The sequence below is a fragment of the Didymosphaeria variabile genome (genome assembly GCF_027946475.1).
Source record: "Didymosphaeria variabile strain IMI 356815 chromosome Unknown scaffold_4, whole genome shotgun sequence".
In the NCBI taxonomy this organism is placed as follows: domain Eukaryota; kingdom Fungi; phylum Ascomycota; class Dothideomycetes; order Pleosporales; family Didymosphaeriaceae; genus Didymosphaeria; species Didymosphaeria variabile.
The window spans coordinates 335,779-347,348 of NW_026611623.1; the positions used below are offsets into that span (position 1 = coordinate 335,779).

Consider the following 11,570-nt stretch of genomic DNA (forward strand, 5'->3'; position numbering starts at 1 on the left):
TTCCATTTTGGGAGAGCAGATAGAGCGTTTCGCATAGGAGACCCCTGACGCAGATCCGAAAACAAGAACCGAGCAGATCCTGGCTATTCCGGCAACCTCAGCGCTTTGCTCCGACGCTGCCTGCCGTGGCTTGTGTCCGTCGTGCCGTGTTACCCTTGCGCTCCGACTGAAGCGATAACGCGTTCACGTCTACCGAGCGAGCTAAACATAGAATTGGAACGGCACCAGAAGAAATTTGTGCGGTATAACATGGTTTAAACACACTAAACCGACTAGCTGCAGCTCAAAACATCGACCACGCGTACCATGTCGAGATCGGTGGAGCTCGAGATGCATTAGGTCGATCTAAAGTGAAATGATGGAGGGGAAGGTGGGGTATCATCTTGGATTAACTTCGTAACTTCATGAACAACAACCGACATCTCCAGCGTGTGGTTATCTCCGGCATGATCTATTTCTTGACGATGCGGAGAAGAGGAGCGATACGAGCACGCTTGCTGAGACCGACTCTATAGGGCGTCTTGCCTTTGCCGATCGATGGAGGTGCCTCGGTCGTTTGCTTGACCTTCTTTTCTATCGGTGGTGGTTCTGGTGTTGTGTGACCAACCTTTGAATTCAGGTTGGCATTATCGGCATCGCTGACTCGATGCCCGTCTATGATCGACTCGTCCGGCATATTTGCCCTATCCTCTAGTCGCGCATTTTCAGTATCGACTGTGTCATCCGGTTTGCTTCTCTTTTCTGGAGGTTCCTGTTCGATCGACTCTATCGTCTTCGTTTCCTTCCTGGGTCGTCCACGGCCTCGCTTTTTCCCTTTCTGAGGTTGCTTGGCTGCAACAGCTGGCTCATCAAGCTGGATATCCGGTCCATCGTGGACTTCCTGTTGCTTTGCGGTCTCTGCATAGACATCTTCAGGGACAGGCTGAGGCGCGAACGGCGCTGCTAATTGTTCGATATGTTTGGACGGAGTGGGGATTTTCTTCGTTCTTGGAATAACTACCTTCACTGTCGTTGGACTTTTGACGATTGAAGTTGTTGGTGCAAATTCCAGAACATCCTCAACGTTTGCAGCCGCACTTGCGTCAACTGCGGCAATTGGAGAATCTGGAGGTAGTCCTGTAGCCGTGCCTTGATGCAAATCGGTCGCCAAATCTTGTGTGCTTTCGTGTCGCTTCGACTTCTTTTCTATCGGAGTAAGGTTTAGCATGCCTTCAATCAACTTATACGTAACGGACTCTCTTACTGTCCTTAGTCTTCGAAGACTTTGGTGGCGGCAGCTCATCTTCAGCTGGAACACCATTAGCGATCAGCCAGTCTACGGTATGCGTGACATCACCGTTGTGCTGTCTAAGCGCTATGATCACTTGTCAGAAAAGCATCAAGTGAGATGGTCATCGGCGACTAACCTTTCTTCGTGGTTAACGGTGTGAATCCCATATCACAGATCTGTCGCACCTTTTCCGGCGTGGTGGCAGTGGATGTAGTCTCTACTTCTCCGTACGTTCGGGTTCGACGCGTTTTCTTTGCGACCCTCTCAGGCCTCTGCGAGTAGTTAATCGGCTCCTCCGTGCTAAGTTTCATAGATCTGGACCGACTAGGGCGGGCCTTATACTGCTCCAAAGGAACGCCGATGGTCATCAGATCGTCCTCGGATTCCGGTACCGAGCTCAGTTTTCCTTTCGTGTTGCTAGACGGTGATGTAGCAGTGTGGCGTATGCTATTTTGCAGGTCCACTTCAGGGGCCGTTGCTTCAATATTCGACATCCGCTCGACAACTGGAAAGCTAGTGAGGGCACGTGTTAGTGAACGTCCTCTTCGCTCCTTGAAAGAACATACATACTGCAATGGATCAGGCGATTCAGCCCTTGGCTCAGAGCAGAATGGATTTCCATTTGGTTGTGCTGTCGAGTAACATGCGTTGTTTGGAGAGAGGTGAGGCAATTGCTCGGCAGAAAGAAGGGGAACTTCAGGCGCTCTAGAGGACGACTTCAAGTATTCAGACCAGGGCACTGACGACTTTGCGGGTTCGTATTTGGGTGCAGCAGGGTCGGGCTCGGGCTCGACTTCCAGGAAGTCCGGTGCCAGGACTTCTGCTAGCAGTTGCTCTTGAGTGGCGGTGGCGTTGGGAATGGTACTGGACACCGTTTGAGCGAAGAGGCCCATGGGTTCATGATGCTCCCAATTATCCTGCATAGTCCCTTGAGATTCCCAAGGTCTCTCCGGTATGCCCCCCAGATGTATATTGTTGTGGAGTGCTTGTTCTGGGGAGCGTTCATCATAGGTGGTCGGCAGAATGTCACGTGCGGGGGATAGTGCGACTGCACCGTCCAATGAGGTCTTACTGGCATGTCCAGGCAACGAAATGGAAGATTGTAGCGCGTCTTGAAAATTGCTCGTAGCGGATGGATTTGCTGCTGAAACCGGACCGGACGGATTGCTCTGGCCTTGACGGTCAGACGATTCGTCTCGGAACTGTTCGCGATGAGCAGCCACGATGGCGCGCTTCAGAGACTCTGTAGTCGGTCAATGAGAACACTAGTACACCGTATATTATAGCCAAGTACCGGTTGAGCCAGTTCCTTTCTCACCTAGCATGGGGGAGGCGTTGCTGCTTATGTGGTTAGGTGGCTCGTCACCCGCCGGTGCGGCAACATGGGCAGCTTCGAGCTCGAGGTCGTCTTCATCTTCGGAATCCTGTATGATCCTCATGCCGATTCTGCATCGCAATGCGCGTTGTTGAGCACGACTGCCGGTGATGGACTGTGGTGTGTGACGCGCCTCGGGCTTAGCGTTAACGCGTCGAAGCGTGACCTCTCGTTGAGGCAAGTGCGCCCAGCGACTGTCACACTCCAATTGCGGTTTCTGCTATCGACCACCACTTGCGCACCACTTTGAGACTTCGCGATGGACAAATTCCTACCCAGCGCAAGCGATCGATCCCGCAGCGGAACGCCTGGGAACGGGCGATTCACGGCGCAGGCCGAAACTGCCGAGGACATGCTAAAATCGCAAACTGTCGGCCTAGTACACCTTGATGACTTTCGCAAAAGACGCGCCGAAGCACTCGAGCAGAAGGAGCGCGGTAGCTCAGGTGCGAATACGCCGCAAGACGGGTACGTTGTGTGGTAAGCAGACTACACTACAAGGCTAATTTGCAAAGTACAGGGCAGCAACGCCGATACCCTCATTCAAGAAGAAGCGCAAAGTAGCTGCAAAGGGCAAACTTTCATTCGGGATCGACGCAGATGAGGAAGCAGACTCGAGCACTTCCACAGTCCCCACGCCCCGTGGCGGCACGCCCGTTGCTACATCCGCTGTGAACTCGGAAAATGAGGGCAAGGTCTTGAAGAAAAAGAAGCTTGGGGCCAGCACTAGCATAGGCTTGAAACCACGGGTCATGACGAAGACGGCGTTGCAGCGCGAGGCACAGCAAGCAGATCTGGCGCGACAGGACTTCTTGGCCATGCGCGAGGCTGTCAAAGCAACCGAAGTGGTAATACCATATGTCTTCTACGACGGAACGAACATCCCAGGCGGTCGTTGCAGGGTGAAAAAGGGAGACCATATCTGGCTGTTTCTCGACAGGGCGCGAAAAGCTGGCGCTGAGCTTGGAGTTGGTGGCGATAAGAGCAGGCGAGACTGGGCCCGGATCAATGTTGACGACCTGATGCTTGTGAGGGGTGAGGTCATCATACCACCAGTATGTGCACACGGTTCGTTCTGCAAATCTGCGCGAGACTGACCTAATCTTAGCACTACGACTTATACTATTTCTTATTTAACAAAGCTGTGGGGTTCAACGGGCCAATCTTCGAGTATTCGGCGCAACCAACGAAAGCGACACCAGTGGCAGGCCCCGACCCCGATCCTGCTACTTTCAATCCCTTAGAACGACCCGGACAGAACAAGGATAAGACCCCTGCAATTCCAGACGAAGAATTGGAAGGCTACGGCGAGGATCCAGCTCTTACCAAGGTCGTGGATCGAAGGTGGTACGAGAGGAACAAGCACATCTTCCCCGCCAGTGTATGGGAGGAATACAAACCCGAAAAAAATCTGTCCAAGGTGCAACGGAAAGACACCGAGGGCAATGCGTTTTTCTTCTCGTAGATAGGGCAGGATTGTTGGAGTGCTCCAACGTTGCTCGCACTTGTCCTGATTGTATGAATAATGCTACTCAAACGTGGCTACATTGAGGAAGAATTATGAAGGATACGAAAATAGCACTTCACTAGCGTGCTTCGTGACATGTGAAGCGGTGTGAAGGTGCCTTGGAACAGATGCACCCGTGGTGGGGCTTGCAGGAAGGTAATGTGTCGCGTGAGCAGCTGCCAAATGTGGGCGCATCGTGAGATGCACGTCTAGCTGAGACCCTGCATCAAAAATGCGTCCAGTGACTGGGCGATTGGCACGAAGCCCACCAGGATTCTGTTAATGTGGTCCACACATTTCGACAAAGCGACGCGACACACTGTGGCTGCATGAACATACATCGGAACGCAGGCGAAGGGATGCCGACTCAAGTGACAAAACTATGTGGGTTAGGGCCTGCAGCTCTGACGCAACGGTTAGACGGTTGGACAATGAATCTGCCGAGGCGGTCTACAAAGAATTCATATACTCCGTTCTTGCCGTTCGGTCGCACACCGGTACACAAATTTCTTTTCCCATCAAAGTGCCGGCCCTGTCCTCTGGTATTTCGCAACCGCTGCCCCAGACACGTGCGCAACGGCTATCGCTACCTATCGTGCGCGGTGCCGCTTTGGTCATTGGTGCGCACCACCCACCACTTCACAGTCCACCCGCCGCAAGATCCATTCACCGCCATGCTTTCCTTAGAGACAGCTCGGTAGCGCCAAGCGTCACTGTGCTAGGAGAAGCTCACAAAGATGCAGCGTGTCTCATTCTTCCGCCGGCCAATGAGCTGTCGCGGATAGCCTCGTGTCCTGCATCCGCGTCGCGAATAGCTACCCACCGACTCACCAGAATGCAGGGACTCGGTACAAGTCGACCTTGATATCGCAATCAACTACGGCTCGCTTTGCCTTTCCTACGTCTTCACAACCTCAACTGTGAAGTAGCGACTCCCCTGGGCGCTGTAGCCCTGAGAAGCGGCACACTCCTACCGCAACTTGCTACACGATCGACCAAAGATGAAGTTTGGGCATAGCCTGTCCCGCAATCAAGTCCCTGAATGGGCCTCTTCTTACATCAACTACAAGCGGCTTAAGAAGCTCATCAAGACAGCCGTCGAATCCGTCAAGAGTGGCGAGGACCCTGATCTTGCAGGCAAGTCTTATCGATGTCATGTGAGACCCTGGAAGCTTACAAAGCCCACAGAATTCTTCTTCTCTCTGGACCGCAACCTGGAAGATGTGGATGGTTTCTATAACAAGAAATATGCTGAGTACGCCCGTCGCCTGAAGCTCCTCCATGGCCGTTATGGCCGCGCTGCCCAAGTGCCGGAGGGCATTGACAGGGACGAGAAGGAGGATCTAATGGGTGCGCTTCTTGAGGTTCGCAGTGCGCTACGCAATCTCCAGTGGTATGGCGAAGTCAACAGGAGAGGCTTCATCAAGATAACAAAGAAGCTGGACAAGAAGATCCCAGGGGTGACGACACAGCAACGATATCTACAGTCAAAAGTGTATCCAAAAGCGTTTGCGCACAATATCCCCTTGGGCCAAGACTTGAAGGCTATAAACGACTGGCTTTCCGGATTAGGCGAAGTGAAAACCTTCGATGATACCGGCTCTTCGCATTCAGCAGCTTCCCTGGGCAGGATCCCGGGAGCATCTCTGAACCTTCCCTCAATCCTGCTGGATGGTGTTGATCAGGCTATTCGGGCCGATGATGCGCAGAGCCTCTCGCGCATGGTATCAGACATCTCGACAAAGCATGACCTTGCCGCTATCGCTACTTCCGTTCAGCAGACTTTACTGAATTTCCTTCAACGTGCCATTTCGTGTCGCGCCAGGCTCTGCATAGTCGCTTTATTACCTCATCTTACTTCTCTGGAAGAAACCGACGATATCAACAAACGCAACTGCATCCATCGTCTTGTCATCGCCATAGGGCGTGCAAAAACTGGCGAAACTCAGGGCTCTGAGGGCCAAATTTTACCAGCGTCCTCTGAATCAAACTTCATTACCCCAGCTGCTGCTCCGAATCGGCTGCCTGTATTGGGGAGCACAATTGAGAACGAATCCAACGGGCTTTTGAGCGATACGCATGAGCCTGTACAGCTTCTCGATTATCTTCTCAGCCATCTTCAGCCGTCGCAGCGAAGCTCTTTACGATCGCGAGATACTTATGGTCGTCTCCCGCTTCACTACGCTGCTCAATATGGGTTTGTGGCAGTCCTACAGACTATTATCAAGCACATGCGAGCTTGGGATCAATTCGACGTCACCGCGGGCATCGATTCTCCAGCCTGGCAAGACACAGAAGGCTACGCTCCCATTCACCTTGCTGTTATTGGCGGCCATCCACTTGCCACCCAGACCTTATTGGAAGCTGGTGCTACCGCAAATTCTGCAACCACCGCAATACCCAATTCAGGCGCAATGCTGGCTGTAGCTACACAGTCAAACTTCGTAAGGATTGTCAAACTTCTAGTAGATGCGGGTGTGGATGTCAACTTCCAGAGTGAGCAAGGCGAAACTGCTCTACATGTTGCTGCGCGTTTTGGCCACGACGAAAGCGCCAAAGCCTTGCTTGCAGGTTCCGCGCTGCACAAGGCCGAAGTGGACATTCCCGAGAAAACCTTCGGATGGACACCACTTTTCATCGCTTGTGTCGATGGCCATGTCTCTATAGTGCGGCTTCTCGTTGAGCATGGCGCGAGTATCGACCGCGCAGACAGCGACGGATGGACGCCTTGTGAACATGCTGCTCTTCGTGGGCACATGGACATCATCGAGGAGTTGAAGCGGATCGCTCCTACTAAGATGGGAAATGCGCAAGTCCTAGCTCCTCCAACACAAGTGACTTCTCTTGAAGAACGCAGGTCGAAGAATCTGAGCAAGGAAAGCTCATATCAACAAAAGTCTATCGAATCGTTGAAATCTTTCGGTCACCGATATCTGACTGATCAAACCATGATCCTAGTCAGCCTAGGTTCAATGGACCCTCGCAAAGATGTCCCAGCGGTGAAGCTGGATGACATTCCAATTTCGGACGCGCACGCCACACAGCTGGACACAGCTCTTTCCGTTGTTGTATCGGCCTCGGGCGCAGAGGGAGAACCCACAGTTGCCGACCTTCCAGTCCAGGAAAATATTAGTACGGAGCCAATCACGTTCAAGACCAAGGACATCTCCAAGGTCAAGATTCTTTTCGATATTGTACCGACTTATGCCGGATCAAACGACCGCATCGTCGGGCGCGGGGTCGCTCTTCTGTCCACGTTCAAGACTATCCTTGGTTCGAAGCGAATTCCTTTGCAGGGAGATCTCAGCGTCCCTATTGTTGCAGCGAGTACTATGGACGTCATTGGATCCGTCAACTTCAATTTCATCGTCATCACGCCCTTCTCTCACCCGAATCTGTCTATCACGGAGCAGCACACATATTGGAAGACGGTAGAATCCACTATGGTTATTGGGCATAGAGGCCTTGGAAAGAACACCGATCATCGAGACTCTCTTCAACTTGGGGAAAACACCATCTCATCTTTCATCGCAGCGGCAAACCTTGGCGCGGAGTACGTCGAATTCGACGTCCAGTTGACGAAAGATCATGTCCCCGTGATATACCACGACTTCCTCGTGAGCGAGACTGGGATCGACGCCCCCGTTCACACCTTGACCTATGACCAATTCATGCATCTCGGAAGGCGTCAGGCCCCGCAAGAATCCAATCATCGCTCCCCAGAACGCAGCGACAAAGTCGACAACCCCACAGGCCGAGGAGCCACGCGACCACGTTCCTATTCCATGGATCACGGGCAACAGAAGAAGATGCATGCGTACCACGAAGCACAGCACGTCGAGCGAATAAAGCACACACGCGACTTCAAAGACAAGGGCTTCAAAGGCAACCTGAGGGGCCATTCTATCCAGGAGCCATTCACCACTCTAGAGGAGATGTTCGCGAAGCTACCCGAGAGCGCCGGCTTCAACATCGAAATGAAGTACCCCATGCTCTACGAATCCGAGGAGCAAGAGATGGATTCCTACGCCGTCGAGCTCAACTCGTTCGTCGACACGGTGCTACGCATGGTATATGACAAGATGGGCAACCGCAACATTCTCTTCTCCTCCTTCAACCCCGACATCTGCCTCATGCTGTCGTTCAAGCAGCCCTCCATACCAGTCCTTTTCCTCACCGATGCCGGCACCAGCCCCGTGGGCGATGTCCGCGCAGCGAGCTTACAGGAAGCTATTCGGTTCGCGAGTCGCTGGAATCTCCTCGGCATCGTAAGCGCGGCGGAGCCCCCTCGTCGCATGCCCACGTTTGATCCGGGTGGTCAAGGAGACAGGGCTTGTGTGCGTTAGCTACGGCACGAAGAACAACGAGCCGAAGAATGTGCAGGTAAGCTATTTCTTTCCAACCTGCGGGACTATCGTTAATAGTATTTTCAGATCCAGAAACAAGAAGGTATTGATGCCGTCATTGTCGACGCAGTCCTCAAGGTCCGAAAGGGTCTTACGGCTCCTGCTGAAGACGTCACGTCCGTCAATGGGTCTGCGACAAGCGGTAACCTGACGGCCTCGACGGATGCTTCGGTCGCTGCTGATAGTGGCGTGAGTACGGCGTCTTCGGATGGTGGGCGAGACGTGACGCAGGCTGTCGCTAACGTCACTATCTGAGCATATTAAAAAAAACGACCGCTATTGTGAGTTGGTTCTGGGTGGATGATCTGAGCGTTTTGCTTTTTCAACACTGCAAGACTTCCCGAGGCTCAAGGGCGTCTGTGCATGTATATCATTGCATAGAGCTATGGATGTAAAAACGGTTTTGCCAATCGTGTATTCCGGTTTCTCCTTAGAAGTCCTTCAGACATACATATACTCTTCTTCCTCCCAGTATCCCTCCTCCCAGTACCGTCTTCCCAGTACTGCCTTCCCCCCAGTACTGCCTTCCCCCCCCAGTACTGCCTTCTCCCAGTACCGGTTACTGCCGTCTCTGCTTCTGTACCCAAGCTCACAAGAACGGGCACGGCATCACCCAGCTTGGGGTAACTCGGCGTACCCAGACTTTGCTGCCATATTCGCATCCCATACGAAATCCGCCTGAAAAGGACACATACCGTATCGACAGCCTGTGGAAACTCAATGCACAATCCGGCACCTGACATCGCACCATTCCATCATTCATTTGGAATCGGCGTGGGCGTCACCGTCAACCGAAAAACTTTGCTGCCTGCAGGCCTACTGAAGTCATACCGAAATTTGGTCTGCGTGCGAGTGATAGCGGGTAACCCAGTTTTCACTGCAGTTTTGGAAGAGACAGTAACCCACACTGTCTCCTTGACGTGTGCTGTCGCTGTCGATGCTTGTACCTCTTCATAATCCGGTTGAGGCCGTAGAGGCCGTACCTTCTCGGGATACCAAATCGTCTCGGTGCCGTCAAGTACCCTGGACTCGACTTCGATCATCAGAATGTGACCGCCATCGTTGAAGAGGCTTACACCAGAGCCGGTGGGCTCTGACGTGTTGCCGGGATTGAGATGGCATTTCGCAGTTTCATAGACCCTTTCTCTACACGTCACGAAGTCCATTGCCATGGACTTATTCCGGTGGCCATTATTGTCTAGGTCCGCTGTCACGCGGACGCCGATGGCGTATTGTTTGTTAAATCTGGTGTTCCAATATGCGCTGGTGATCCAGTCAGTGTTGTTGAACAGCCGCTCGTGATAATTTAGGAGCGGTGGTATAGCCATTTCGTCCGGTCCAGTACCGAACTGTTGACGAAGTTGCTCGCATGTCTCGATTGCTGCCAATTTGACTACCGTCTCGTCCACGACGCCCAGAGGGTATATGGGCTCCACCCGAGGAAAACACCTCCCATTCGCTGACAGGTTCGTCAGATACCGTGCACGCTCATCGCCTGTCATGTGATAGGGATTGAAGGGGTTGTCCGCGTCCTCGTCGTTGTATGAGTGTGGAGGGCCCTTGAAGCTTTGCCGCGAATCTGTGATCAACTCTGCATGGTTGTACAATGAACAGACGATGTCGCTATCATCCTGGAGCCCGTAGTAACGTGACCCTTGGCGGTGTATGGTTTCAAAGTCGCATGGGCAGTCAATCTTCCATCCGTTGAAAGCACACTTGCACTTGAGGGGTTCTATTTGAAGTTGTGTTAGCGGGGTCTCCAAGATCGTTTGCTGAATAAATAGCCAAAGAACGATTAAAGAGGGTCTATTGCATGGCTTCGAAGAAGAAGATAAGGACAGCGGATTGATTGGTGGAGTAACGTACTTGGATCGTCGCTATTTTGCTGGTTCCGCTGGAATCTATGGTTGCTTGAGTTAGCAAAGTACTTGACAGTAGACACGGACCATCCTACTCTTTAACACATCTATGCTTGTTTCCTTCATCGGGCCCATCATATGCAGCCTCCGGAGTTGGATTCAAGTACACCATTGCGCCTTTGTAGCACTTGGACTCCTGATAATACTTGTCGAACCAGGGACGCTTTTGACCCCACCAGTGCACCCATACTTCGGGGCACATCGCGGGTACGACGTGACCACACAGCCTTGCAAGGCACGTTGCATACAAGGATTCCATAGCGCCTTTGATATAGTATTCTGCAGGCTTATCCAGATGTTCCCGTTCTTCATGGGGATCAGGACGGTGCAAAGGCCGAGGCATATCAGGATGGTATTTCGGATCCGGATCGCGAACACCATCGGCGGAAATCTTGATGATATCTGCCGCGAAGACACCTTTTATCAAGACGACGGCGGCAAGCACAGCTTTATAGATGGAGACCATCTTGCGTGCGGAAGTGGCCCGAAGGTCGTGTGTTGGTGAACTTCGGAATACCTAGCGTGAGGTAACTCAGCGCATGCAGAGTTTCGAGATAGTATTGAGTTGCAATGCCTGGAGCAGAGATTCTAGATGAATACCGAGTGGCAATGTCTGGAGCAGAGGGTCGAAATAAATACAGGGTGGCAACGCCTGAAGTGGAGTTCAGAGAAGGGGCAATATCGATAGTGTATCACATCAAGCGCGACACATGAAGACCATGGTTGAGTGTGGAGTCGAGGAGTGGTGCCCTTTCCTCGTATGTACCACAGGAAGGAGCCATCTTCACGACTGGAAAGTACCACCGAATCACCTCAGGATTATGCACAAGTGTTACCCATACGCGCTAGAAGGGGTTGAGAACAACGCGGGCGAGGACACACGATTTATTGCCCCTTGAGCTGCTCACAGTAGGGTGAACTACGATGTCTTCGTTACCGTCACTGTGACCAAGGCCGAAGTCACGCCATCTTGGAGTGCAGGATCTCAACATTTATTGTGGAGCCTGGAGACAAAATCGCCCCTACTCACATCATCAATAGCGTCGTTTATATCTTCCAAGGAAGAGACGGGTCAAGCTCAACTACGACCTTT

General features: G+C 52.4%; 4 protein-coding genes across 4 annotated transcripts; 2 read left to right on the top strand and 2 right to left on the bottom strand.

Moving 5' to 3' along the window:
- Positions 1 to 451: 451 nt before the first annotated feature.
- N0V89_005003 (uncharacterized protein) lies at positions 452 to 2,709 on the bottom strand (the record flags this gene model as incomplete). Its single annotated transcript, XM_056213783.1, has 5 exons — positions 452 to 1,185; positions 1,244 to 1,354; positions 1,407 to 1,783; positions 1,841 to 2,513; positions 2,565 to 2,709. 5 exons carry the CDS (start codon positions 2,707 to 2,709, stop codon positions 452 to 454), a joined length of 2,040 nt encoding a protein of 679 aa, XP_056071050.1.
- Positions 2,710 to 2,904: 195 nt separating this feature from the next.
- On the top strand, positions 2,905 to 4,110 carry N0V89_005004 (uncharacterized protein; the record flags this gene model as incomplete). The annotated part of the gene is made up of 3 exons (XM_056213784.1): positions 2,905 to 3,113; positions 3,166 to 3,700; positions 3,754 to 4,110. 3 exons carry the CDS (start codon positions 2,905 to 2,907, stop codon positions 4,108 to 4,110), a joined length of 1,101 nt encoding a protein of 366 aa, XP_056071051.1.
- A 1,043-nt stretch (positions 4,111 to 5,153) lies between these two features.
- GDE1 (Glycerophosphocholine phosphodiesterase) lies at positions 5,154 to 8,813 on the top strand (the record flags this gene model as incomplete). The annotated part of the gene is made up of 3 exons (XM_056213785.1): positions 5,154 to 8,420; positions 8,476 to 8,535; positions 8,586 to 8,813. The coding sequence occupies 3 exons, from the start codon at positions 5,154 to 5,156 to the stop codon at positions 8,811 to 8,813; spliced, it is 3,555 nt and encodes a 1,184-aa protein (XP_056071052.1).
- Positions 8,814 to 9,313: 500 nt separating this feature from the next.
- Positions 9,314 to 10,943, bottom strand: N0V89_005006 (uncharacterized protein; the record flags this gene model as incomplete). The annotated part of the gene is made up of 2 exons (XM_056213786.1): positions 9,314 to 10,290; positions 10,640 to 10,943. 2 exons carry the CDS (start codon positions 10,941 to 10,943, stop codon positions 9,314 to 9,316), a joined length of 1,281 nt encoding a protein of 426 aa, XP_056071053.1.
- Between the last annotated feature and the right edge of the window lie 627 nt (positions 10,944 to 11,570).